The sequence below is a fragment of the Parus major genome, chromosome Z (genome assembly GCF_001522545.3).
Source record: "Parus major isolate Abel chromosome Z, Parus_major1.1, whole genome shotgun sequence".
NCBI classification, from domain to species: domain Eukaryota; kingdom Metazoa; phylum Chordata; class Aves; order Passeriformes; family Paridae; genus Parus; species Parus major.
Window position 1 is genome coordinate 19,210,401 of NC_031799.1, and position 27,959 is coordinate 19,238,359.

Consider the following 27,959-nt stretch of genomic DNA (forward strand, 5'->3'; position numbering starts at 1 on the left):
CTGTATGTAAGGTTGAACACAGAGTCTAAAAACAGCAATAGAAAGGGAGAAAGTTACAGATCTACAGTATTAAGTATTAAGAAGCAGCTTCTGATACTGAATTCTGTTAACAGATGCTTCGCATTAATATACATTATTAAGTTCCTGCAGACCTCTGACTTTATGACTTTGTGAACCAAAAACATGGCTAACGGTACCAAAAAATGGTACTACACCTAGGGCAGCATAGGCCATGTTAGGAATCAAGGAAATGATAAAACCCTTAATTAGCCCTTTACTATTAAAAAAAAAACAAACAAAAGAGCATAGATCAAGAGCAACAGCAGAAATTTTTTTTTAATTTTTGTCACAAGTAATTTTCACCTTTCATTAGACTCATCCATACAAGACAGAAACCTAGAGTTCTTTTGATACTTTTGAAATAGAAATTTGACATACAAAATCCTTTTTCTGCTTATTTAGAAGCCTTGTAAAAATTCTTGTAGCTGGGCAACTATTTCTGTATCCACAGTTTCCATAAGGGCGTGAAAACCTTGTTCTCCCAGTAATTCCTGCTGTGCCTTTAACTTTTCATAGATGAACTGCTGCAGTGACACAGTGTGTACTGGGTCCTTCAGTGCAAGCTGTGGAAAACATGTAAAAAAACATATATATAAAAGAATGCAATAAAAATACTCCATGACTTACATATTTGTATTGTAACCTCACCTCAAGAAAGAAATCTGCTTTTATTTTCTTTGTACTTACTTGAGAAACAAGAGGAAACACTTGTGCAAAACAAAGATCAAATTAATTAGTATCAAGGCAAATGCCAATTTAGAACTGTTTGAAATAGTGTCAAATAATGAGTCTTACACTTTGCTCTAAGGTTTCATGCTTCTACGAGATAACACAATTTCAAAGCTGCTTTTTACTGCTGAATGAGATTCCTGTAACTGCTAAAAATCAGATCAGATCTTACCAAGGACTTTAGTGATGGCACGCACTATGGTCAGTTTAATTTTATTAGCAAGGAAACAAAACACCAAAAAAGTGAAACTTGTTTAACTATATAACAAACAAAATAAACTGTCCATATGTATAAAGAATAGACACACTTCAGTACTGATACCTATAAACCTCAAATCCAGCTGGATTATGCAATTTTCTTTTGGGCAGGGAAGGACAGGATATTTGTCACTATCTTCTGATATTAACTGCCTTTAAATGAACGCAAAAACAGGCAAAAGAAGAGGCTGCATTGACAGCATTGGCTGCTAATTTCAGTGTCATCAGATACATGGGCAGGCTCAGGGCATTGAAAGTTATGCCACCTTTGTCCCTCAGTCCACCAGGCTGGACAGGAGGGGACAGGAGATGGGAAAGCCTGGTGCTCGCGGCATTACGAAGTAGGATATTGAATTGCAGACCTGTGATCTGCACTGTGATTCAGTGCCAAACCCAAACAACACTACTGTTTATGCTGTAAGGTCAGGAAACTATTTTGCTGTTTCAAGGTAAGATTTGATCATTTTATTACCTATTACTCCCATTACACTCTTTAGAACTTGGAAGTAATTGCTGTAACAGTTTGGTACTCTGTAGGAGATTTGGTTTTTTTTCAATAACTGTAATTTGAATCTCTAGAATAGACTTTTCTAACAAAATTTCTAAATCATAATTACTGTAATCAATATTTGCTGAAGTTAGTGACATTCTTTTCCTGTCTTGCCAAGAAAAGAATCTACCAGCTTCTGAATGATTTGCATTTGTTCATCTAAAACTGTAATTTGGGACATATAATGCATTTATAGTTAGTTTCTGTAAGTTCATTGCTGTGAATAGTCAGGTATAAAATTATTCTAGGGAATTCTGCACAGAAAAACAGGAATTTAAATGTAAGTGTACTCATCCTTGTGACCCTGACCAAAGCCACTCAATCATACCCTCCAAAACTGGGACAGGGGAGAGAAAACATAATGAAAGGCTTATAGCTGAGATAAGAATAGGGAGAGATCACTCACCAGTTTCTCACGTAAGCAAAATAGATTTGACTTAGAGAAATTATTTTACCACAAATCAGATCAGGGTAGGATAAAGAGAAATCAAACAATCTTAAAGCATCTTCCTCCCACCTCTTCCTTCCCTACTTAGGCTCAACTTTAACCCTAAATTCTCCACCTCCGCTGGAGCACCTTGAGGAACAGGGGAATGGGGATTGCAGTCAGTTTATCAAATGTTGTCTTTCCTCCTCAGACTCCTATCCTGCTCCATCATGGGGTCCCACCCACAGGAGACAGTATCCCCTGCATCCATGGGCTGCAGTCCTTCACTAACTCATCCAGTGTGGATCCCTTTTTTCCCATAGGGTGCAGCCCTTCAGGAACAGGCTGTTCCCGCATGGGCTCCTCTCTCCATATGGCTGGCCACAGGTCCTGACAGGAGCCTGTGTGGGCTTCCCAAAGGAAGGACTCAAAGAGGAGAAGGGAAGGACCCTCAAGGGGTCAGATTCTTTTGGGCATCCACCTTCTCCAACATGGGCTGCAGGTTGCCTCTCTGCATCTCTGCTCCACCACTGACCTCCAGGGGCTGCAGGGCCACAGCTGCCCCACCATGGTCTGCACCAGGGGCTGCAGGGGAACCTCAGCTCTGGTGCCTGGGGCACCTCCTGTCCCTCCTTTTGCACTGACTTTGGTGTCTGCAGATTTGTTGTTCTCACATATCTCACTGCTCCCTGGCTGCCTGACCATTCAAAGCAGTAGCACTTGAAGCCAGTAAGAGACTTCTGTAGTATGTTTAAAGCTTGCTGCTAGAAGCATCATTTACCATCTGTAAGTCAAATATGACTTAAGAGTTAATAAACTAATTTGTTTTCATTCAGATAGTCACACCAGAAATATTTCAAGTAAATTAAAATTTCCTGCAACAAGAAGAAATTCATTTTCTTTTGCTCTACTTTTTTGGAACTTGTATTCAGAACTAATAAAACAAGTAACACAGTTTGATATAATGAGTTTGTCAACAATATTTGACAGACAGCTGCAGCCTTCACTAAGCAAATAAAATCGTAAGTTTGAAAGACCAGTAAGCATAGCTGGCAAAGGACTATATATTCTGTAAGGACTATATATTAAGTCTGAGTTCCTAGGTGTGTGGCCATAGGTGCTTTACTGAAATGCACCTGATTCTGATAAAGCAGAACAAACCTATTTTCCAGTTCAAAAAGCCCCACTAATAAATTTCAACAGCTTCTCAGTCAAAACAGCTACATACAGTAAACAAAAATTTGGTCAGTAACTGTAATAATATTATTGAAATGTCCTTTACACTGCTGGGTGAAAACCTGGATTAGACTAGTTTTTAAATCTTAATTGATCTTGAAACTGGATACAGGTGCCCACCCTGGGGCTGGACTGAAGAAACTAATAAATCATTTCACTGGCTGTAAACACTAGCTTGAAGCAGACAAACAGGTCAGAGGTTTTTCTGATTCTCTTTAGGTTGTTCTGGATTTTCTTATCCCATTATATATTTATTCTCCCTTTTACTTTACCAGTGGCATCAGCTACTACAGTTTTCCAAGTTTCATGTGAGTGTGTGCACTGGTGCCCCTAGAGAGAGGAAGGAATTTCCTATCCACAAGTAGATAGGAATGGGCCCAGGTAATGTTTTGTTCTAAATCCAGTTTCTAAAATAAAATGCTAACTGTGCTTTAGAAGCCATGATTAACAATTCTGATTATTATCTGACACTTCTGCTACCAGTGACCTACCCAAATGACCTGTACAAATTTGAAATAAATGGCCCAGTGTCGTGTCTCAATTTCTGCACCATCTGCAAAGCTATATATCAAGCTATTTCAGCTGTGATTCAGGATGAATTTCTAGCTAACTTTGATAACAACTACAGTTCACTTGCTTTCATAGCTGCAAGAAATAACATTAAAAAGAGAAAGAATACAGTGTATACTAAAGTTAGCTGAAAAAATGACAGCGTAGAAGAAGGCTTAAGTCAGAAATACATCAGGACAAATTAACTAAATATAAAAATGAGAAGACTAAAATAGCTGTTCTTACAAAGAAGTCTTGGAAGACGAAAAATAAAGGATTTCCATAATGCTTAGGAATCTAGAAAGCACAGCAACCATGGATATAGTTAAATTTAGACTATGAGATTCAAAATGAAAATTAAGCTTTGACATTCATGTATGATAATTTATTCTCTGTAAACTTTCCAAGAAAACAAATACTGAAAACATGTTTAAGTTTAATGTTAAAGAGCAGATGAGGACCAAATCTCAAGCAATTCCTCAGAAAAAAAAAAATGAAAGTGATATGAAAAAGAAAATGTATGTAAGGGAAAATACACATAAGGGAAGTAAACCAAGACCTTTAATGTGGTGTTATTAGTCTGATAAAGCTACTCCTTATAAAAGCACATTTATCTTTATTCAAATGACCATTGATGCCATATTGCATGTGACCCCAGAATAGTTCCCTCACTATAATTGTGCTCATCAGCAAAGTATTGTTGTTGTATCATTTAATGATACAGGATAATTCAATGTGCCTTGCTGCTATTCATTTTGCCTGACATATCCACACTGAAGGTAGTCCTTTAAAAATCCAGCAAGTCTAAATTCCTCAACATATATCCTAACTATTGAAGTTAACCTGCAACAGAAAAATTAATATCTGACACAAAGCTATTAAAATTTAAGACAGTAATGTAGTCTGAGTATGCTCAAAACTAAGAAGATAAAAGCACTGTAGATTTAAATTTGCTTTGCTTTTTAAATGTAATTAACAAACAAAACATGTCTCTCTCCCTATGATCTATAGACATATCAATCCCTATTGATAACACTATATACATATATATCTACACTGAGAGATAATACAAAACCACCAAGAATAAATGCTATCACTCTGCTAAAAACAGCTAGAATTTAAGCCCACAAGCAAGAAGGAAATTTAACAGTCTAGAGATGCTTTTAATAATAACAATTACAGAACTGTGTAAGGACCACAGAAGATTATATTTACATATTTTAATTTAAATCTGAAATTGCAAGACACTAGGAATTTTTCTTAAGGCATTTCTAATAGCAGAAGAGTATGTAAAGGTTTTTGTATTTTTTAAGAAGACATATATTATATTGCTTTTATAAATATATTCTGATATATTTATTAGTATTTAAACAAAAAGTTACACAGGTATACAGTGGCTTCTTTGTAAGAGTTCTTTATACTAGAAAAAAATTTTGTGCAGGGACATTAATTCTTTTAAAAATGAGAAATCTGGCCTGCCATGACATTTCAATAAAGTTTAGCTCTCTGCTTTTTTCAGTAAACTCCTTCTATATTGTGTTAATTTCGTAATGTCCAGACTTTGTGAAGAGATGATGTTTATTCTGATAACAGCTACCAAGATGCAAAAGGCAAGCAGAAGCGTGAGAGCTGTGGTTGCAAGGTCTGGCATTAATTTTTTTTTTCATTCAAAACATGAATTTTCCAAGAACAATAGATCAACCAAACCTAAAAAGAATTTTGTGTGGCAGAAGTGAAGCACATAACCAGTTCTATGACTGAATAACAGATCTAAAACTTACCATTTTTTTCCTTTTGTCTTGTTCTGTGGGAGGTTCTTCATCTTCTGTAGCCTTGGGCTCTTCAAAATGAGACATTAGCATGCAACTAAAAATGGGAATAAGAACAGTTTTAATATACACTATCATTAAAAAATATTCTAAAGCATATTTGAAAACACAGAACAGATATGGGAGTTTGCTGAAAGTCAGGCAATCTAATCACAAATAATTCTTTTTCTGAGAACAGTGAATCTAAAGAAGCCTGAATGCATGTTCTGTTACCTCTACCCATATAACCATCTCAGTTATCCCCCATATTTTAAGTTGTGAGTTAAAATGCATTTGTGCACATAGAAAATGGACTATGTGGCTTTAAAAAAAAAAAACATAGAAAAACCTACTCTTCCTTACAAAAATTTTCCACTCTTTTCAAGAAAGTGCTATACAAGCACTCTATGTTAAGTCAAAGTGGCACATACACAAAGATTGCAAAGATATCTCATAGCATTCATGTTTTTCATGAGATTTCTTACAAAAGGACCTGGAAACTGGTAAGGCCAGTGCTATTGGTTCTACAATAAAATCTGCAAGACATTGAACAAAGGTTTTAAACTCTTTTTTTTTTCTTTGTGAAGCCCTCAACCAGCAGGTACCCATACGTTCAAATAACAGCCAGGTTTTAATTTTTATTTTTGAAGTAAGTATAAAACCAGAAAAAAAGAAGAAAAAACACTAGTTTAAAAGTCAGAGGCTTTCCTGTCTGCTGAAATGGATTGAATGGACTTCATAAAGACATTGATGAAAGCTATTCTATAGAAAACATGTCTTTCATTCACTTTACAGTCTCTACACTGAAACAATAGACAAATATTTCACCATTTTATCAAATCTTTACCTGGAATTTCTCCCTTAAAAGCCAAAGCAATTTAAAAAACCTGCAGGTGATGATAACTTGCTACCATGTATATGATTTAAGACATGAAGGACACATTATTTACATATTACAAAGCACAAAGACAGATGCAGATAATTGCTCATTTTCAGTCCTGCACTACTGTGCATTTTTAATTGCTGCATTCCACTAGATGTGAAATGCTCCATCAACTAAAATGAATAACCCATTTTAATGTTATCAAAATAAAAAAAAAATTGACTTTATGTGTTTTTATATGATTTTATATGAAAATGTTCAGATTTCTTCTGTTTACATGTTTAGTTTTCTATTAACATGAGTATAGAGCTGTGTGAAAAACTTGCTAAACAGCACAAGCAGGGTCAAATACTAACAGAAAGGCCATTTTTAATAAAGGGATTAGTTATTTCAAAATAACTACAAATAACTATTTTATATTTATAGTTACTATAAAATAACTATATATAACTATATAATAAGCTAATTGCTTATCTCCTCTGCTGAAAAATGGCTGCTTGCATCTCAGTTTATTTAAGGAAAAGGAGACAAAAATGTCAATTGTCAAAACATAAGATTGAATTAACTTTTTCAGACCTTCATAAATTTTAGGTACCACAAAATTCCAAACATGAGGAGAGCAGAGAATAAAAGAAGTGATGGTGATAAAACTGGGAAAAATCTGAGGATTGGTGAAACAAGTCTAGAGCAATGGAATGCTCCTCTTTCCAGAAAATGTGAGGTTTTCTTTTCTAATTATCACTACAATGTGAAATATGAACTCTAGGAAATCTGTCCGTAATCCCTTTGTACTGCAAGACTGTAAACATTTCCATAACCTGATTAAAATCCAATATAAATCTAAAAAATGACAAACTACTTCCAAAATCTCACTGCTCTAACTGTAACAGTTTCTTTAAAATTCCAGTTTAAATGTATTCATTTAAAGTGGTTAAGCCACTTAAGCCATTGCCATTGTTTATCTTTTACAATTGTCCCTGTACATGTTTACCCTTTCTGCATCCTTCAGTGGCTAAAGTTCTATAGTGTTTCAGCTTTGATTTTCCTGTGTAAAACAAACAATTTTATTTCCTGCACTAAAATAATTATCTAATATGCTAATCAGTGGACTACACATTATCTTTCTTCTGAATCACTTTGGGCTTAAGCCATTCTTCTTCAGTCTGGGGAGCTAAAACAATGCACATGATTTCAGATCACTGCTCTCTGTTCCAGATGATGTCAAAATATATAATGCAAATGTCAGAATCTTTCAAACAGCTCTTTCAGAACCTGTCAACATAAATATGTCCTTGGTTCTGTGTGGGTATATTTTATGAAGTAAAAACAATGCCCAGAGTTAGAAAAAGTAGTGACAGATTCTACAAGCCTTTAGGCTTAAAATATTAAATGAACTAGGATAAAATCTACTTATTTCTCAGTGAGAACAGGTGCTGGCAAAGCAACATGTTTAAAAATAGAAGGGCTCTACAATGTTGTCGCCAGCAGTAAACAAAACAGCACCAGACACTGTACATATTCCCAGACTTTGGAGTTACATCTTCTTTCCTGAGAGTTTGGTGGGAAGTACTTTGGCAAGCAATTCTTAGGCATAGCTCAGGCACAGTGTGAGCATGTGTGGACTGTTCTCTACACACAGTTGTGTGCATAGCACCTGTTTTAAGTGGAGATTAGATTGCATTCTGGCTGTTCTGTGCCACCTAGTTTCAGTGGCAGCAAACATCCCCTTAAGCAGTTAATTAATTAGCTCAGATACTGAGCTCAGATACAGAGATACAGTCTGTTCCACCACCATGTAATGATCTGAAAGAAAATGCTTGATTCTTAGCATCAGTAAAATCTGTTATGATCATGTAGTGTCTGTAAGGATACCCTACAGAGCATCTGTTTTTAATGTCTTACAACTCTCCATTCTAAAAGTAAGTAATCATTACAGAGATAAAAATGACATTAAGATCTCTGTACAAGAAATATCCTTCTATTCATTAGGTTGGGGTTTTTTCCCCCCCAGCTTTGATGGATGACAGCCAGTAACGAGGGAGCCATCAGGAGATGAATGAGTGTGCTGCTGAGTGGCAGCGCACTCTGGACACCTCCAACACCCACATTTCTGCCACAAGCAAGCTCTTGCTCCTATCTCTGGGGACTGTCTTTTGAAATATATCCTGTAGCAGTACATGTGTTACATGGAACAAACAGCTGGAGAACTGTCCGTGTGGGATATGCTTTTAAGTTCTCCAAGCTGTGAAATACTGTACACTAGGTAAACTCATATGAGGTTCATGTCACACTCAAAGAACTCTGAGCTACCTCTGAGCTAGGGTGGTCCCTATCAACGTGCAAGCCTGTTTTATTGAAATTTTAGATAAAACAGTCCAGTAAGTAAAAAGCAAATCTAAGCATATGAATGTTTTAAGACATAATTTTGCAGATAACTTAATGAACAATACAAAATTTTACTATTATTTTAAGCACTCTTTCCCCACTGCAAATATGTTCTTTTAAGATCAAAAATTTCCAGTCTTCCTTTTTGAGAAAACAGGACTTTAACAAACATGTCTTAACTGTGTACAGATTTTTCAGATGAAAACACTTTATATAAAACAGTACTGCTACTGTTAAACCCAGTTTAAATTAGATTTTCTCCTTACTCTTTGTATGTTCCCGTTTCAGAATCTTCAGTCATAACATCATGCAGTCCTTCCACTGAAATGTTGATGATACCACAAAATTTATCTTGGATAACACTGTAAAAGAACAAAATTTATTTTGGATAACATTAGAAAAGAACAGGAAAGTGACTTAGCTAAAGGAACTGCACAGGAAATTTGTTCAATTGTGGAGTTCATTTACTGAGAGGTATTTTCCTTGCTTATTGCTTAGCTGAGCATGCTATCAAGCAACTAATTCAGTAATTTTTTTTTAATTACAAAAAGGCTTTAAAATATACATGAAACTTTATTTTTAAATATAACAAAACTTAATTTGCCACTGAAAACCTAGAAGTAATTGCAAATGGAATAGAAAATAAAATATACATTAGCACAGGAGTCAGGAATTGAGTGGGAAAGGCATGCTCCTACCAGCAGGGAAGAGTGTCACGGCTTCTACTCCTAACACATTTACACCTTTTCTACCATCACTACTCAATGCATAAACGCAACCCCTTGAGTGATGGTTGCTTGCAAAGAAAGTACACTCCCCTACTTACCTCTATTTCTTCACCACCCTAAGTAGCCAGCTCCCCAGAGTGGGTAGAAAAACCCTGCACCCAGTTCTGCAAGAATTTGACTTTCCTGACTGTACAGAGAAAAGGCAACAGGATTAATCTGTTTAAACACGGGCACCTTCTGCCATTTGACACATAAAGCTATTTAGTAATAATTCAAAGGGCTGGTAGAGATCACTTGGGAATTAAAAGGCAGGAATACCTTTACTCAGCAGGACCTGAAGGCTTGACTACATGAGCTCACAATGCTCAAAATTGCTCTGAACACATTTCCATTTGCCCCTGCCTTGAGAAAGCATGTGCCTGTAGAGTAAGGGCATATAAACATGATATCCATGTGATGGAAAGTAGGTGCCACCAGCTCCTAATTAATGGAGAGCAGCCACCTGTGGCTTCTGCACCATTTCCTACTACTGTAGATCAAATGCCAGGGACATGCTATTGTAGAACATGGGTTCTCAGACTTCTACTCTATGAACTGTGGAAGTGTGAAGACAAACTGCAAGTGAAAAACTGCTCATCTCAGGAATATCTCTAGCTACATGCAGCAAATGAAAGAGAAAGGACCTGATGATGGCAAACTACAACCTTTTTCCTGGGACTGCCTGGGACTGAAGCACTTTATTGCTCCCTGTTTGGAATTTTAGGCTTAATTGTCCCAAAAAGATGCTGTTGGTGCTGCTCCCTAAGAGGCAGAGGCAGACATGCTTGATTTATTTACAGGCACCAAACATGAAGTTCATATACTGTACTTCAATTGTAGTTGATGATTATTTTAACACAGATATATTTCCTAATATTCTTTCGTTTCCTTTTCTTATTTGGATGAAAACTGAAGACATGGATGAACTGTGGCTCCTTATACAATAGCAACTGTTTTTGAAAAACTTCTTGTTAGACACTCAACAAAATTCTACACATATGAAAAACTGTTAAATAGCAATAGATGTCTTAGAAAAAAATGCTTATCAAGTTAGAATACTAAGCATAGAAGATATTTCTTTTATATTTGTTTTGATGAAATTATAATTTCATTCATGATCCTTTGTTTCAAAGGCATTAGTTTTTGTTCCCTTTTTTAAATTCAGCTACTGTTGCATGCCAGAATCTGAAGTGTATTCTGTATCATCAGACTTGAAATTCCTGAATTCCACAAAATGAAAACAGACATAATTTTTACTGCCTGATTGCCAGCTATGTATTTCAAAAGACACTTATTCCTTTGCCAAAAGGCTTCCCCATCACATTCAGAAGAGCAAAGCATTACATGTTGTTAGACTGAATCTCTGTGAGGTTCTGCAGACATCAAGCAAACAACCTCCTGACCTTACAGCAGAGCTGAGAAAGTGAATAGTGCCTCAGTCACCTGCACAATGAGCCCTCAGAGACAGGGCAGGTTTCTTCACAAAGTCAGAGGTCCTGCCTAGAACACCTCCATTAAGACTCTTGTGCCTCATCCTCATTTTTGAAACACATCTCTAGGAAAACGCTATTAACACAGTTAATATTTTCCAACAAGCTGCCCTCAGATTCATGTCAATAGCAGGCAAGGAGCACTCAATGGAGAACAAATCTGAACACTTTGAGCCCTGGAGAAGTAAACTATGACCTGTTCATATAAATTTATTTAATTAATAATACAGGATGCTGTCCAATACCTGTATTATTCCTTCCTTCCAAGCTGCATGAATCCCAGAACCGTCTGTAATGAAAGGGACCTCAAAGGTCACCTAGTTTTTGACCCTCCTGCTATAGGCAGGTCACCTTCCAATGGACCAGGCTGCTCAAAGCCCCATCTAACCTGACCTTAAACACTTCCACGGATGGAGCATCCATCCATGCCCAACTTCTCTGGGCAATCCAGTGCCTCTCCACCCTCACAGTAAAGAATTTCTTCCTAAAATATAATCAAAACCTACTCTCAGTTTTAAGCCAATCCCCCTTGTCCTATCACTACAGTTTCTGATGAACAGTCCCTCTCTGGCTTTCCTGCAGGCTCTTTCAGACACTGGAAGGTTGAAGTCAGATTTCCACACAACAGTTTCTTCAGCCACAACTTTCTCAGTCTGTCTTCATAGTGGAGATGCTCCACTCCCTCTTATCAACCTTGTGGTCTCTGGACTTGCTCCAGAAGTATCAGGTCCTTCTTTTATTGAGGCCCCCAGGGCTGGATGCAGCACTCCAGCTGGCATCTTGTCAGCACAAAGTAGCAAGAACATTGTTCTTGACACGGCAAAAGCACATAGGGAAATCATTAATTTCTTAGAAAGGATATTCTTACTTTATGACATAAATGAGAAATAATATTTCACCACTTTCTTTAGTGGAAGATTTATGAGTGGTTTTTTGGTTCTTTTAACAAAAACAAAGAATGTAGAACACCTTTCAAAGTGTAATTTCCCTGCAGCTTTCAGTAAATAAAATAGCTTTTATTTCTCCCCTTTATTTTTTTCCCCCTTTAAATGGGACATACAGTTTCTTTCTACCATAGAAGCATTGAAATATTTACCAAGTATGGAGCCATTAAACACTGCAACCGCTTCTAGAACACAAGACACACGCTGGTGAAATATAAAGATACCAAAGACTCATGCTTTAAAAAAAAAAAACCTCAAAGTTCAGTGGCAATATAAAATGCATCAGACCTTATTTCCATAGATAAGAAAGCAAGCCATGTCATGCAATGTAATACCTTTTCAAAGAGAATAAAATTAACCTACCTATTTCAAGAAAAAAATAGAGAAGGCATATGAGAGGATTCAAAGAAGACAAATGTTGTGTTCAGGTGAATTTTCAAAACAGAACAGTCAATGTTTCATACTAAAATCTTAAACCTGGAGGAAGGCACCATTTAGGCAGTTCCTCCCTTGAATTGCATACAATCCAGATTAGCAATGAAACAAAAAAAAGCATTAGGCTATAACTTTCCTGCACTAAAATAATTATCTAATATGATAATCAGTGGGCTATAAATTATCTTTCTTCTGAACAGGTTTGGACATAAGCCATTTTTCTTCAGTCTGGAGAGCTACAGTGCACATGATTTCAGATGACTGCTCTCACTTTACTTCCAGATGATGTCAAAATACATTATGCAAATAATATACCCACTACCAGCCTACCAGCACTACCCAGCCTTCCTAAATTACTGGGTCAAAACCTCTTTGGTATGCAGGAAAAATAAAAGGCCACAATTAGGACCTAAAACATTCCAAAATCCAGTTTCAAAGATACAATGACTACATTTTTTTATTACAGAAAGGATATTTTATGCTGCCTGTTAATAAAATTCACCTTACCAATAAAGGAAACAAAACTTAGCATTCAGAGCAGCTTCCATATGAATACTCTTGAAACTTCTACTTTGAAGTTGGCATAAGTTTTTAGATAAAAGAATACAGGCTTTGCAAGGGACAAAACAGCCTCCATCTGTTCTGAAAATAAAAAATATAGGGTTTTTTTCTCATTCTGTCTCTAATTTCTAACACATACAGCTATCTATACAACCTATTATCTGGAGGTTTTATGCAAAAATTCACAACTTTTAGTTCAATTACATAGCCAACTACAGAAAACAAAGCTCTATCATAATGTTAAAACATGTCTTGACATATTTTTAGTGGTGCTTAAATAAAATGGACCCCATATCTACTTCGCATATCCCTCAGAGAAGGAGAAAAAAAATCTATATGAGAAAAAATACTTCTTCAGAATTAAAAGAAAGATAAAACATTCTTGGCTTTTCTACATTCATGAATGTATGAAGCATTGAACACCAAGAAGAGTAATTTCGTATCTTTAATAGCGTACATATTGAGAAAGCTTAATTAATTCTTTATTCTTATCCCATTAGCCAAGGAAAGAGGTGGAGTGGGACAAATAGAGATTACTCTGCACATACTTTAAGTGATGTAAATGATTATTACACACAAACACACCCCTTATGAGCTTCACAGTTCTCAGGAGCTCCTAAAGCAGTCAAGTAGCAGCTAGGACAATTTTTCCAGAGGAGTCCTATGACTGACCATAAACCTAATCTTCACGAAGCACCACTTTGCTTTATGAGGGCAGACTCAACTAAGGTTTCTAATGTATTCCCTAATGATTTTAATAAACTTATGAACGACACAAGTACATGAAAGGGTTGGTTTCCTGGTGCAAACATTTAAATACAAAAGATTCTGACTGTTAAAGAAAGGCATTTCCCTCACAACTGCATAATAAATCTCTCAGTGCCTTGTTAGTCTAATCTCTGTGTTGGCAAGTTGGATATTAGAGGATGTCTCCACTCCTAAGGATAGCTTTCAACTGCTCTCTCTGCTGCACAAACAGCTGTGACACCAGCTTCCTTTCATGTTCTACCACCACAGATGGTGAGACTCATACCTGGGAAAAAAATCCCACAGCAGCTTGTCAGTGAAAAAGATGCGCCTACAGAAAGAACCTCTCATGCCTTTCTGTAAAGAGCAGCTGTGGAAACCAGAGCCTAAAATAACAGAGCTGCTCCCTGCCAGATTTCTTTGAGAATTGAGAATTAGGTTTATTCAGTGCTTAATATTTGTGCACAACCAGAACTCCTCTGTAACACAGGCAGAGCAGCATTTCTAGCAAGAAAAACTTCACTATTTTCTACTGCATTCAAAGTCCATTATTTCTGAAGCTGTCCACGTAAAATTAAAAATCTAGAAATATAACACACAAAATTGCTGAACCTATTACTGTGCAATCATTGATTGTGCAGTTGTTACTAAGTGAAAACAAAATTAATATTTATCACAAGGAATTGTGCAGGCGAGACAGAAAGCAACAAAAATGGGTTAAGGAGGAAGAGACTGCAGTGGATTAGCCTCCGGAAAAAAGTGCATAAATTACAGCCAGTGTTTTCACTTCTTAAAAGCATTTGTCCATTATACTTAACATCTGATCTTAAGTGAGAAAAATATTTTAAAAAGTATTTTCTACTCAAGCAATACTGAACAGCTTAAGCTTTTGTTCAAGAAGCTGAATTGTGTGCTCCTTAGAAGTATCTGATCTATGATAACTGTATCATAGAGAAAGAAAATTACAGAAAATTACAGTCAAATACACTACTATTTCATTACACTAATAACAAACAACAATGAAGTCACACTAGCACATTCACACCCACTCAGTGTAGTGAAGATTTATATATATATCCTGGTAGCAGGTAATAGATTTTTTTCCCTTCTGGACAAGAACTGCAGATGGACAAACATGATTTCCGGGACCTGCACAGCCTGGACACGCACAGGACTTACACCAGCGGGAAAGAGAGGGTGTAGAACAAGAATGCTGAGGGCAGTTCTGGCTCAGCTGGAGAATGCCACAGGCTCCAGGCTGGAGCCTGGAACAGCAACACACTTTACACAATTTAAATCAACATCATGGAGGAAAGTCTATCAAAGCTTTGTTCCCCACTTTTCTTTAAGGAAAATAGTCTGACTGTAAACTGTGTAACTTAGAAACAACACAGCTGAAATCTCTAGGGCACAGGCCTGTATAAGACAAACAGTATCTACAAGACTAAGCCCCATTGGTTGTAAATTTTACAATACTGGACTATTTGGAACATAGTTCTATGACTTTTAATTTCCGAATAAAGTTTGAATTATTGAAGTAAACAGAGAAACAAAAATTGCAGAAATTAAGGTTGAAAATTAAGCTACAACATATTAGACATAACCTGACAACAGAACACCAGCATTTGAAATGGAAACAAAAAATTAAATGCAAACTATATAGAAAAGATGAAGTGATCACTAAGAACACACCTCTTGAGCTGACACATCCAAATATAAACCAAATATGTAAATGTTTTCAACCATTAATTTAGCATTATGTACTTACAGCGTAATGTACTCCTTCAATTTGCACCTCTTATCTAGCTAAAAAGTCCCTCAAAATATTACTACATAGATGACATAGATGATGATCTTTTATTGACAATACTACTTTAGACATAATAATTTGGTCATTAAACTTTGGTAAATTTCAACAGAAATTTAGTTTTTCTTAACTCCAATTTGGGGTATTTCATAAAACAATAGAGATACACACTATCACTTTAATATACTCATTATACAGACTGAACACAACTTTGTATATTACAGTATGCTATAGATATGAACAGAATTTGTATAGTTTGACATTATTCTCTTACTCAAGAGTTTGAACATGCTAGCTGTAAATGTGCTTTTTTCCACTGTGCTTTATTTAATAGAGGAAGAGTAGAAACTCTATTACAATGAACACATGAAACAGTTTTCTAAATCCCCAAAATTTCTTGGCTTCATGATGTTCAAAAAGATGCTCTGCTGCTTCCCAATAGCTGTGGAATTTCTATAGGAACTTACATCATTAATACTGCAAAATAAAGTGTACTTTATACTGCATGTATAATTGAGCATAGGTGAATGATTACTACGAATAGGGACTGAGGTTAATAAACCCATCCATGTTAGTTTGAAATGACATAATGAAATAATCAATAAATTTCAAAACATTCAGTAAGCAAATGGTGATGCAGAACCCAAAATGTGCCATTTTCCACAGTTCTGTTAAGCAGTTGATTTTAATTGGTGGAGGTATTCTTATAGAACCGAGTCCTTGATTTCTTGACCTTTCATACCACAGTTAACACCATATCAAATGAGATAAATTACAATGATGAATGTTCGAACAAGATGACCTGTGCCTGACTTTCTGATGCTGTTCGCTTGAGCAGCCTTATTTGGTCCAGTTCTGAATGTTCCACTGATTTCCGAGTTAGAGATTGCACTGAGTCAGTTATGTTGTATCTGCCAGGCTGATAAAAGCCATAATATTCTATACTCTTTTCCCCTGAGTTTTCCAGCACCTTTAGTTTCTGCCTAAACTGAATAACTTTACAAGTTAAGAACAGGATAACAGCACAAGCCAGAATAAAAAAGGCTAGTAAAATGTCAAAAGCTTGATTCAGCTCTTCAACCTGTTGTGTACAAATCAGAGTTGTTTTCAATGATACAGGAACAGGATCTGTTGTAAACAACTGTTCTTCTTCTACATTTCTATTAGTAGGTAGAATTTCTGCTGGTATTTGCACTGGTAATGTTGATAACACTGTAGCTGCCTGTGATGGCATTTCAACAGCATATTCCTCATAAGGCAACGGGGTAGAAGATGTAGCTGTAGTTCCTCCCCAGAAAGCAATGTACTTAGTTTCTGCAGTGACAAACTGTTGTAACGTGTTGTGCCTGTTCCCTTTATGCCAGGCCATCAGCAGAGTGGTAGCACTGTGATGCATCCCAACAGATCCTGGACTCAGGCCAGAGCCCGGGTTGGCAGTGGGGCCAATGCAGTTTGAAAACCAAGCCCACTTCATATAATGCAAAGGTCTCCCACGCATGCTCTGGGGATTCTGACAGTAGATTTTTGCAGAAACGGAAGATGATGCTAGCCAATTAAGTAACACAAGCATTTTGCAGCTGCAGTTCCAAGGATTAGAATGTACCTGCAGATGAGTTAAAGATACTAAGGGTTTGAGCACTTCAGGCTGTAATTCTGTGATATTATTAAAAGCTAAACTGAGTACTCTAAGTGACTGCCCCATTTTTTCAAAGGTACCATCACCAATATTGGCTATTTTATTTCTGTCTAGCTGTAGATACATTAAATTGTTCAACAAAGTGAAAGTGCTGGAATTTATACTTTCTAAATCATTATAACTTAAGATTAGCTGGCTAAGGTTGTTTAATCCAAAAAATCCATTTACAGCAACACATTTTAGCTTGACATTTTTCAGAGACAGATATCTAAGCTTGTTAAGTCCCTTAAATGCAAAAGGCTCAATTGATCCAATGGGATTGTGAGACAAAGAAAGTCTTTCAAGATTTTTGAGCCGTCCAATAGCATTTGATGGCACAAGTGTTAAGTTGTTACCTTCAAGAAACAAATATGCAAGATTTTCAAGATGATGAAATGCTGAATCTGATATCCGTGAAATCTTATTATTTGCTAGGTTTAGTGTCTGAAGACTTATCATTCCCCAGAAAGTCCCACTTCCAAGGACACTGAGACGATTTCTTTGAAGTGTTAAGTATCTAACAGAAAGAAGATCACTAAATAATCCTCTGGGAAGAAAAGCTATTTGATTATTCTGAAGGTATAAACAATGAAGATTGGAAAGGCCTTCAAAGATTCCTGGATCCAGGCGTTTAATATTATTGTTATTTAGATGCAAGTAGCACAGTTTGGGGAGGTCCACAAAAGCTTTTGGGTGTACATACAAAATACTGGAGTTATCCATGTAGAGTGCAGCAAGCTTCTGAAAGCCACTTAGATCCTTTGGAGTGACATGTGATATATTATTTCCACTGAGGTAAACAAGAATTGTTGTTTTTGGAAGGTTCCAAGGGATGCTTGAAAGCCCTGCATTACGACAGCTAACTTGTGTCCCTGTGCAGAGCTGACAAGCAGATGGACAGCCAAAAGCCTCCTTCTGGAGCAGCAACAAAAGAAAACAATTAAATATATACAGGAATGCTCCTGGGCAGGGTGGAGAACTTTTCAGAATACACATATCCCTGTCTTTGGCCTTCTTACTCATCTCTGACTTCACTAGTAGAGATAAAAAGAAGTATATAAATATTAATAATTCAAATATATTCATTATATATATTAATGATTAATAATTATTTTAATCTATGTGTACAGTCTTAAAAATATTAGTGTTGTTCTCAATATTGATATTTTACCTAGTATTTTTTCATGCCAAACAAGCAGTTCAAAAACTCTAACTTACTAACTGGACTATGCTGCAAAAAAAATTTTAAGTAAATGAACAATTAAATAAATATACTGGTCACATAGCCAGAAAATATTTAATTGTCTGTAGCATAAAAACATCTAACCTGACAATATAACAGCTTCTATTAAATTAAAAATACTATATATTAACTACTTCTTATAGTTAACCATCACTAAGAAATGTTTCAAAAGCATTCAAGTAGAAATGCCAACTGTAAACAAGTTACCTTTTACTGGCAGCTCACTTACAATTTGAATTTTATTTTTATAAAGCTGAGTTACTTTTAAAATAAATAGAAGCATTTCCTTACCCCAAATCTGAAGTTCATTATTTCCGTTATTTTGCTGTCTGCAGTCCACTGGACTATGTTATAAGCTGACCAACTACACTCATTTGTGAAACCTTTGTAAAGGCAGTATTGCTGTGTACTACAGCACTCACATTTTTGCCCCTGGGTTTGAAACAGTTTGCTCAGGAAACTAAGAAAGAAGTGCCTAAAGTCAGGTTGCCATGGATACAGGAAACCCTGGGACAGGAAGCCATTTTATCTGTGCTTCAGAAGCATTGTTGGAAAGGAAATCTCAATGATTTGTTTCTAGAAAACCAAGAACTATCTTAGTCTGTAACTGCTGAGTTTTGTTGTTTGAGGTTTTTTATTTGGGGTTTTTTGTTTGTTTTTTTTCTTTTTTATTAATCTACTGATTTAACTAAGAGAGTTAGGAATAACTTTCAGAATAAAGCACAACTATTTGCAGCAGCAGTATTGAATTACCTGTACCTCCCCTATCTTTCAGCCAGAACCTGAAATGCTTTATTAAATCGGTTGCAACAATTACACTGTTCTCTGTATACAGAGCCAAACTGCTGCCACATTCACACACATTCCAGCCCAGACAACCGAGAGGGTAAACACATACTCTGGAGGGAAGAGCCCAGTGTCTCCTGCCCTCTGAGCAAGGCACAACCTGCCAGCAATCCCAGAGAAACCTATGAAATCCTAGGACATGAGACCCATACGACGTGGCAATAAGCTGCTATATACTTGTATTTCTGACCTGACCCAAGCACTTTCTTAAGTCTCACTTCAGGCCACCCTTTTTAAAGCAAATTCATCCACAGAAGACTATGAGAGTGCTTCTGGTTCTGAGAGCCACACCTTTCATGCACAGCTTTCATTTCCTGCAGTGTCCCCTGTGCAGAAAAACACTTCATTGGCTATAAATATCCCTCTTGCTTAAGGACCGGACATTACACCCTCAGTTCATCCATCACAGGGAAGAAATACTTGCAAAGCTCAGTCACATCATCAAAGGGGAAAGGGGAGATTAAGCCTACAAACAGCAACATAACTAAGATCTCATGATTTTCCTGCAACGAGAACTTCTGCTTAGCAAAAGAAAGATGACAAAGACCATCAATAGCCATACCCAAAAAAGGGTGCAACAGCAGAAGAATCAAGTCCCTTCAGCTATAGTAATCTCACACAGGAAGCATGAGTTCACATAAGGGATGAAATGTAACCCAAATGTCTTTATCTATATAATCCAAGCTGAAACACACATGAGAACAGAAAACAGAATAGACAAGGACATGCTTTTGAAGAAGCTTTCTTCCAAATGTCTAATCTAAAATAAGAAATCAGTAAGTAAAATTGGTCCATGGGCCATTTTAGACAAAGCCTGTTACAACCCAGAATTAGAACTGCAGTTGTTTCTTTTTTCTGAGACCAACAGATCAACAAGAAAACTAATTCTTCTTCAGATTTGAGTATTTATTTTCACACTTATATTTTTTCACAGTATTTCACATAATTGTTGACATAGAGAAAAGTAAAATAAAATGCCATGTCATTTAATTAAAGAGAAAACACTGTATAGTTCACAGAAACATTGATGAAGTATCCTGGATGTGGGGGACAGAACAGTAAGAGTAACGGAAAAAGATTATCAATAGTCAGATAAGGGTAGAATCAGAGACTGGCCAAAAATAGAAAGGGACTTCAAACAGAAAATTATGTTCTACCTAAACTTCACCACCTATAGCCTCTTTATATTGAAATCTATATTTGTACAAAAAAACCCCAAAAAACCCAAAATTTCTTCTTCCAAGGTGTGCTTTATGAAACAACCCTTTATAGCTACAAAAAGTCAAATTAAAAAAAGAACTTTTAAAAGGCAAATGTTCATAGAGCTCTCTTTTTGCAAAATGTCAGAAGCAACACATTTTGAAAAACTAAATGAATTAACAAAGCTCTCCAGTATATCAGACAGCATAAAAATTTAGAAGAACCAGTAGAGCAGTGACCAGATAAACGAAAGCTGATGACCAGTAAGCTGGCTGAATGTCTCTGTGATCTTGCACTGAAAGCATCTTACGAATGTTCACAAAATTTTTGCTTAAACCCTAGCTCCACTGTGGTTCTGAGCACACTGAAGACTATTCTGATAGCTGAATCCCATGCCCAAACTCGGGAAAAAAAAATCTTAATCTAGATCATAGCTCCTTCCATTCTGTACTAGGTAGAGAAAGTCCTGTTTTACACTTTGTCAATACTGCACCCAAAGGCCTGCAGAACTAACTGCAATGTAATTTAGAGTTATTACTTCATTAATAGTACGTCTTTTTAAAGTACCTGAAAGCAGTACCTGTTAAGAACAAGTCACAAAATTATGTAGCACATAACTGATAGCATTTTGGGAAAAAACATAAAAAAGGCTGGGTGGAATACATGCGTAACTTGGATCAGCATTTCTCAAACTGGCTTATACTTAAACAAAAAAATCCATTACTTTTTGAAAATTGTACAAAAAAATCCAGGGAACACTAACAAGCTTAGGCAGCTCTCATATTTCATTCACTGCAAATTTTCTTCTGCAGTGAGAGAACTTCTAGGTTTGTACCTGAATACAGCTTCACATGGTCACAGAGAAAATTATTTTTGAACCCACAAGTGAATTTTATCTTAATATACTAATATTGATGAAGCTATTGATGCTATTGGCTTTTTAACATTAAAATCTAGTTCAACAGTAACTCCTTGTAAATACAAGCTTGAAGCCTGAGCAACAGCAATTTGTCAAATTGTGCATAAAATGATAGGTTGAAGTAATTGAAAGAACATACAAGCACTGCACCCATGCAATATAAAGCCAATATAATGGATATTAGGTGGGACAAACTAGTCATCCAAATCTCACTTATGTACATAGCAGAGAGTATGCAACAAGTTCAAAAACAGGGTCTAAAGTCAATGTTTGAGAATGGATTTCCTTCTCACAATCACTACAAAATTATGATAAAGCCCAAAAGCGAGAACAACTGAATTTTAGCACTGTAATTATTAATTTAACCTTTTAAGAGTGAAACTATGTATTGCCCTCCCATTGTGTACTTAACAACCATCTGTTCTTGCAGGGCTTCCTTGTACTTTTATTCTCCACAGGTAGGCTATTGTACAAGTTTATTTTTTCAAATATCTACTTCCTTCTGCCCACATCATCTCTGGACATGACCACAAATCAAAGCAATTCAGGAACTAAACTACTGCTTAGGTAGCACAGACATCAAGATTTAATTAACATCCAGTAGGCAGGTGAACTGTTTTACACCTTATTAACTTACCAGATCCCAAAATAGTTTTCTGTTTTTCCCCTTATCGAGTTTAACTAAACATTTCTGATTGCCTCAAATATTATAGATACCTTCTAGTATTTAATATTTCTGTTTCAGTAAGAATACTGACTTTCTGCTCCATTTACTGAAAATTTCTCTCTTCCACAGCATGAAAATTACAAAGTTATTTTTCCCATTGAGGATTTGAAAGTAAGTTTCTATTCTATAAACCTAATTTGACCTTAGACTCTAACAAAATAATATGACAGAAAGCTCTCGTGAAACTAAAAGCTCATTTGAGAAATTGTTAGAATTTCTTCTCTTTATCCAGAAATCTAAGTCTTCCATGGAGCAACCACTAAGTTTATGAACAAACCAGTAACATAATAAAGGCTGGCCCTAAATGTAACACACAGATGTGATATGCCGACAATAACACTGTAGCTTTAGCCTTTACTTTTCACTGCAATTCTGTTCAAACTATAAAAGTATTAATGTACTCAATATGAATGCAATTCAAACCAAAAGGTCCAAAGAATTTAAATTAATTTCCCAAATTTTAGCTTCTAGAAATTTAATCAAAACTCAATTGCAAAACCACATTCTGCCTGCTAGTTTAGGAGACAGGATGGGCATATACTTGGCATTAGCAACTGACAGCTCCAGATATTTAACAGAAAGAGAAAACTTCAATAGTTTGCAACAACTACTACAAAGAATACCCACACAAAAAATACAAAAGCTACTTCTTAAAAATACAAGCTACTTTTATACTTAGGCATTTTTTAATATCAAAACCTGATGTTTTGTTTTAAACACTCACTTTCTCATTAAATTGTTTGATTATGAAACATCATTTTTCAAGACAGTATTTATTTGCAGAAGGTCTTGTAGTGACATGAGTTGTGATGTTTATCACTTCTGGTATCTTACCATAATAGTTTGGCACTGTTAAAGAAAATCACTGAAAAATCTCTACAGGTACTCTGTCAAATTTCACAGAGTATAGCACAGAGAGATAAGCAGATGTACCAACGTGGCTCACACAAATCCAGGTGCAAAACCAGATGTAAATCTATGGTTTAGGTTTGGGGGGTTTTTTATTTTTTGTTACAATCTTGTAATTTTTACACATTTTTTAGTAATATGCTATACTTCTGTCACTATTTATTCAGTATCTAATTTCCAAACATGTAAACCATACGTTGCAAAGATTTTGCAGGAAGCTAGTTAGTCTGTTATCTTTTGCTGACTTTTATTTAATTGAAATCTTAAAATTTAGGGTAAAACATAATTAGAATAGTTTTAAGACTTCTGAAATATTTTATATAGGCCATAAATAAAAACAAGATATCTGCAGCAACCAAACCATTATGACTACAGTTTTTTTGGTTGTTTTTTGGGTTTTTTTTCAGCAGCAGCAGTTTAGCTGCAATTAGTGATATAATTCCTTGCTATCAAGGTATATTTTTCCTTAAAACCAAGGCTTAAGGGTCTTAAGGGAAAAGATAATATGCTTCTGACCAGTCCATACTAACAATCAAGTGTAGGAGAAAAATTGATGGAAACTGTGAACAAGTAAAGTTTAAAGTGCATCCTTTTGCCAATGCCATAATGTGACATGCAATTAAAGAAGTTGGCAGTGCTCTGTGTAACCTTCTGAATTATGCAGACTCTGATAGTCAGACTAAGACCAAAGTCACATTTTTCACTCTTATCATTAAAACTGCACTGTTACCTGTCAGGCAAGCTAAATAAATCCAAGGCCAAACACTGATGACAACTGCAAAATCATAATTTAAAGAGCTCCTTTAAATGCTAATAGTCTATTAGAGGTGTGGGTAAGCATGCCTTTAACTAGAGGGATTAAAAAAAATAGAGGGGAAGATAAAATAGCTTCAGTGTATCATCTCTATAAAGAAAAGAGGATGTACAAGTAATTATGTACAAAATTCTAACTTTATAAATGAGGACATAACTATCCTGAAGAAAACATGACATTTTATTAGGTACTTTCTTGCCATTTACTAACATTATGTATAGACAACTTTTTGAGAGAAAAGTTAAAATTTCTAACTAATTTTACCAAATGACAGAGGCAAAACTCTATAATAACCTAATGAAGATTTATAATTGCATACTGTAAGTACTTACACTCACAAAATGCCAATTATCTAACTGGCAGAACTCATACTGGCTGACATATCAGACTTGATACACAATGAGAAAAAGCAGACATTCATTTACATAATGATTAGAAACCTGGAGAACCTCTTAACCCTTTCCTCATAATACATGAACATATTTGATTCAAAGGGGTAAAAATGAAAACCACTCATTACCAGAAACCAAAATGAAGAGACAATAAAATACTTCATATTTTAAGCTCAGTAGAGTCTCCTGTACTTTAGAATGGTACCACTCTACACAGGAAGGTCCACCAAAAACAAGCTTATCCTCAAGGACCACAATTGAAAAGCACTCACTTTGAGTAAAAGTAAACTTGGCAATCTCTCATTCAAGCATGACAGACAAGGTGGAAAAAACACACACCTGTAGAAGGGGAGTACTTAGCTTTCAACATGGTGTCAAATGCTACCTGTGGTTACAGTTAGGTATTACTTCAAATTAGGCTGACCACTGACACTTTAATGTTTCCAAAATCTATTTCCATATCCTTACTAGAGAATAAATGTTCCCATCACACTTTAGCATCTTTTGGTGTTGTGTTCTACTAAAATACACACAACTGTAGGAATAAAAAAAGATACCTACTTTTCTAAAGAAATCATTAAAAACTCTCAATATTATCAAAGAAGGACATTCCAAAATACTGTAAAATACTGGCTTTATACTGCAGTAAGCAAGCTAATTATTTCCAGATAGACAAGGAGACAGATATAGGTAGGAGAAGGGGACATAGTACTACTTTAGACACTTCAGCATCAGCAACTACAATAGATGCTGAAGAGTTCCAAATGCAGAACCCTAGATAGTGGTAGTCCACACATTTTCCACAAAAAATAAGAGGCAGAATATTGCTACTGACCATATTCACTAGGCACTATTTTAGGGACCAAGGGCACTTCTAGTAAAACTCAACTCAGTCTTGAAGAGTCCTCTTGCAGCTGTATGTTCACAAACAAACCATTAATGTAGATGTAGACAAGAGCAAATACGACTGAACTATGAGAGTAGGAAAATCATGACATTTGTGAATTTACTCATCCAGGTTACTGTCACATCTCATGTCTCACACTAGCTCAAATAAAATTTTCCTCCAGGAAACTTCAAGTCCTTGTGTGTTTTTCAAAAAGCTATTCCTGTTAGAGCTACTGTGTGTCTATGCACACTTTCCTCATGTATTATATATGGAGACACTGTAACTCCACAGGTGCATCCTTATTGCCTGAATGTTACCAGTCCCACTGTGATATTAAACAGTTTAAAGACAGAAGTCCTTAACCTATTTTATGAAACAGCAAGATTTCTTAATAAATGAATGAAAATGCACTAGGATGGATGAGTGATAAATGGGCAGTAAGAATACAAAGTATGAAAAATATTGCCAATGCATAAATGTCAAACACAAAAAAAAATGCTAGCATTAATTGACCGCACTTGGATAGCAAAAGTAGATAATTATATAGCTTTTAATTTGGGCAAATCCCTAAGTAATACCAGGAAATTACTGTTCTGTGAAAAGGTGCTGCAACACACTAATCAGGAAAGCAGCAGTTATTGTTCTTTTTTTAGTATTAATTTCTAACCACTAACACGATGTGCAGCTGTGGGAAGATAAACAGGATGCTGGACTGAAGGACATGCATACACGATTAAAATGCAGCACTACTGTTGATATCAAAAGCATGCCATTATGTCTATCTCTGTATGGTACTGCCTAGATGAGAAAATTACAGTGTGGCTAACAATTTGTCACTTTATAACCTGCTTAGTCAAACTAGTCAGCCCAAGAGCCACTGTGAACAACTGCTCTGCAGTCAATCCTGTTTTATCTGCTCTAAAATCCTTCACCTTCACTCATGACATTGTCAAAGGTGCTGCACTTGAAACAGAAAATTATTTGTGTCAAACTGATTTTAAATTAATAATGATGTAAGTTTTACCTTCTCCTGAAATGCAGGAAGTTCCATATATTTGTGATTATAAACTTGATTAATAACTAGAGAAACACTTAAAATCTATGAAGTAATACTACAGTTTACAAAGAGAATAAAAGAGGTCACTGTTTAATACTTTCCCCAACATTTTATCCATGAAACAGCACTGAGGGAAGAATGAGAATACACATTATCTTCATTCTCACCCCACTATTTTTGTCTACTCCCTCTCTTTCCTGTCTAAAATAATCCAGTGCTTCAACTATAGGCTAGAGGAAGCAACTGGCAAAAGGAAAAAAAATTCTCAGAAAGTGTTAAGACACAGCACTTACAGCAGAATGCTGAAAATCTGAGCTTGCTGCAGGTACCAATCCTGACCACCACAGAGCTGCAAGCTGAGGAAAGAATCTCACCTTCACCTGTACCAAGACAGCCCATCAACCATACACAGAAGACAAAATTCTGTGGATTTCCTCTGCAGTCAAGAAATCTTGAACTTGCCTTGGATATCCAAAGTAAAATCTAATCAGGAAACCAGTTAGTGAGGCATTCCATCAGGAAAAATTACTTTAGCTTTTCTTGAATACACTTATATTAATCAAAACATTTTGTTTAACTACTGTATTATATTTTAAACATTTTGTTTTGCTTCAACTATGCAAGCAGACTTGCACAAGAAGCCTACAAATACAGGATACAGCAATTATGTGCAGTATAATCCCTGAAATATAGGAAAACCAGAGTGACTCACATTGTTCTAGTAAAAGAAACAATCAATTGACAGAATCCATTTCACACACTGTCTGAAGGCAAGTTTGGCAGTCTGTCAATTGTACAAGTGAAATTTTCATAGCTTTGACATAAATATGTCCACTAAAGAGAGTCTTTTTATTTGAGAAGTAGCTTTCTTAAATGATATGAGTAACTGAAAAATAAAGCTGTCATTTGCAGAAGGTTTTATTATGTTAGGGACCGCCAGAAATAATTGGCTTTTACAGCAGGAAATCTGGAGCAGCTGAACATAGTTCAAAATAACATGGTTATCTAAAGGAATTTCTTTTTTTCCTTCCTCTCTTTAACAGAAACTTCACAGGAAGACAGATGTAGTTCAGCACCTTAAATGTTAGCTAATACCTCTTTACAAACATTTCAAATATACCTATAAACGACATAATACTGTTATATTCACTGGGAAAAAAACTCTCATAAAGCAGCTGCTTGGTTCACCTTTAGCTAGATGTTATCCTGACTATCCACCTGACATAAAAGAGGACAATTTCTGCGCATATGAAACGCAATAAAGCTGCTAAATTGCACCTAAGTGTTCCCTGATTTTTTTTTTAGATAATGTCTAAATGTCATAGTCCACAGCTTTGACAATACTACATATTCTACAGTTACTAAAATAACTTTTAGGATTTGGGAATCAACATCTAAATTCCCAGACAATACTTCAAGACTGTTCAGGAAACCTAGCAGACTAAATGTAAACTCATGCAGTCTTGTCTTCCTGAATGTCAAACAGATAAAAATAATCTGAAGGTAACTAGGGGCTGAACTGTCACCTAAATGTGTTAAACATTGCTTCTAGTATTGACAAGTATGAAGTCAGTATATGCAGCATTTTCATTTAAAACTTTCATTTTCTGTGTATATCCAGCAATGATGATGGCTACTGAAAGGTTAATAGT

The 27,959-nt window shown here is 35.8% G+C and overlaps 2 protein-coding genes across 5 annotated transcripts in view; both read right to left on the reverse strand.

The window, feature by feature from the left end:
* Positions 1-310: 310 nt before the first annotated feature.
* Positions 311-27,959, reverse strand: part of IPO11 (importin 11) — an 80,695-nt gene continuing 53,046 nt past the window's right edge. For all 4 annotated transcript variants that reach the window (XM_019009221.1, XM_015652732.1, XM_015652733.1 and 1 more), the window contains 3 exons: positions 9,152-9,247; positions 5,591-5,675; positions 311-623 (listed from right to left, as the gene is read on the reverse strand). In XM_019009221.1, the coding sequence (XP_018864766.1) occupies positions 459-623; positions 5,591-5,675; positions 9,152-9,247 (346 nt within the window). In that variant the 3' untranslated portion in view covers positions 311-458. The remainder of the gene's footprint in view (positions 624-5,590; positions 5,676-9,151; positions 9,248-27,959) is intronic.
* Positions 15,666-26,952, reverse strand: LRRC70 (leucine rich repeat containing 70). Its single transcript, XM_015652736.3, has 2 exons — positions 18,846-26,952; positions 15,666-18,345 (listed from the first exon to the last, which is right to left on the reverse strand). The coding sequence occupies exon 2, from the start codon at positions 18,332-18,334 to the stop codon at positions 16,409-16,411; it is 1,926 nt and encodes a 641-aa protein (XP_015508222.1). The 5' UTR covers positions 18,335-18,345; positions 18,846-26,952; the 3' UTR covers positions 15,666-16,408.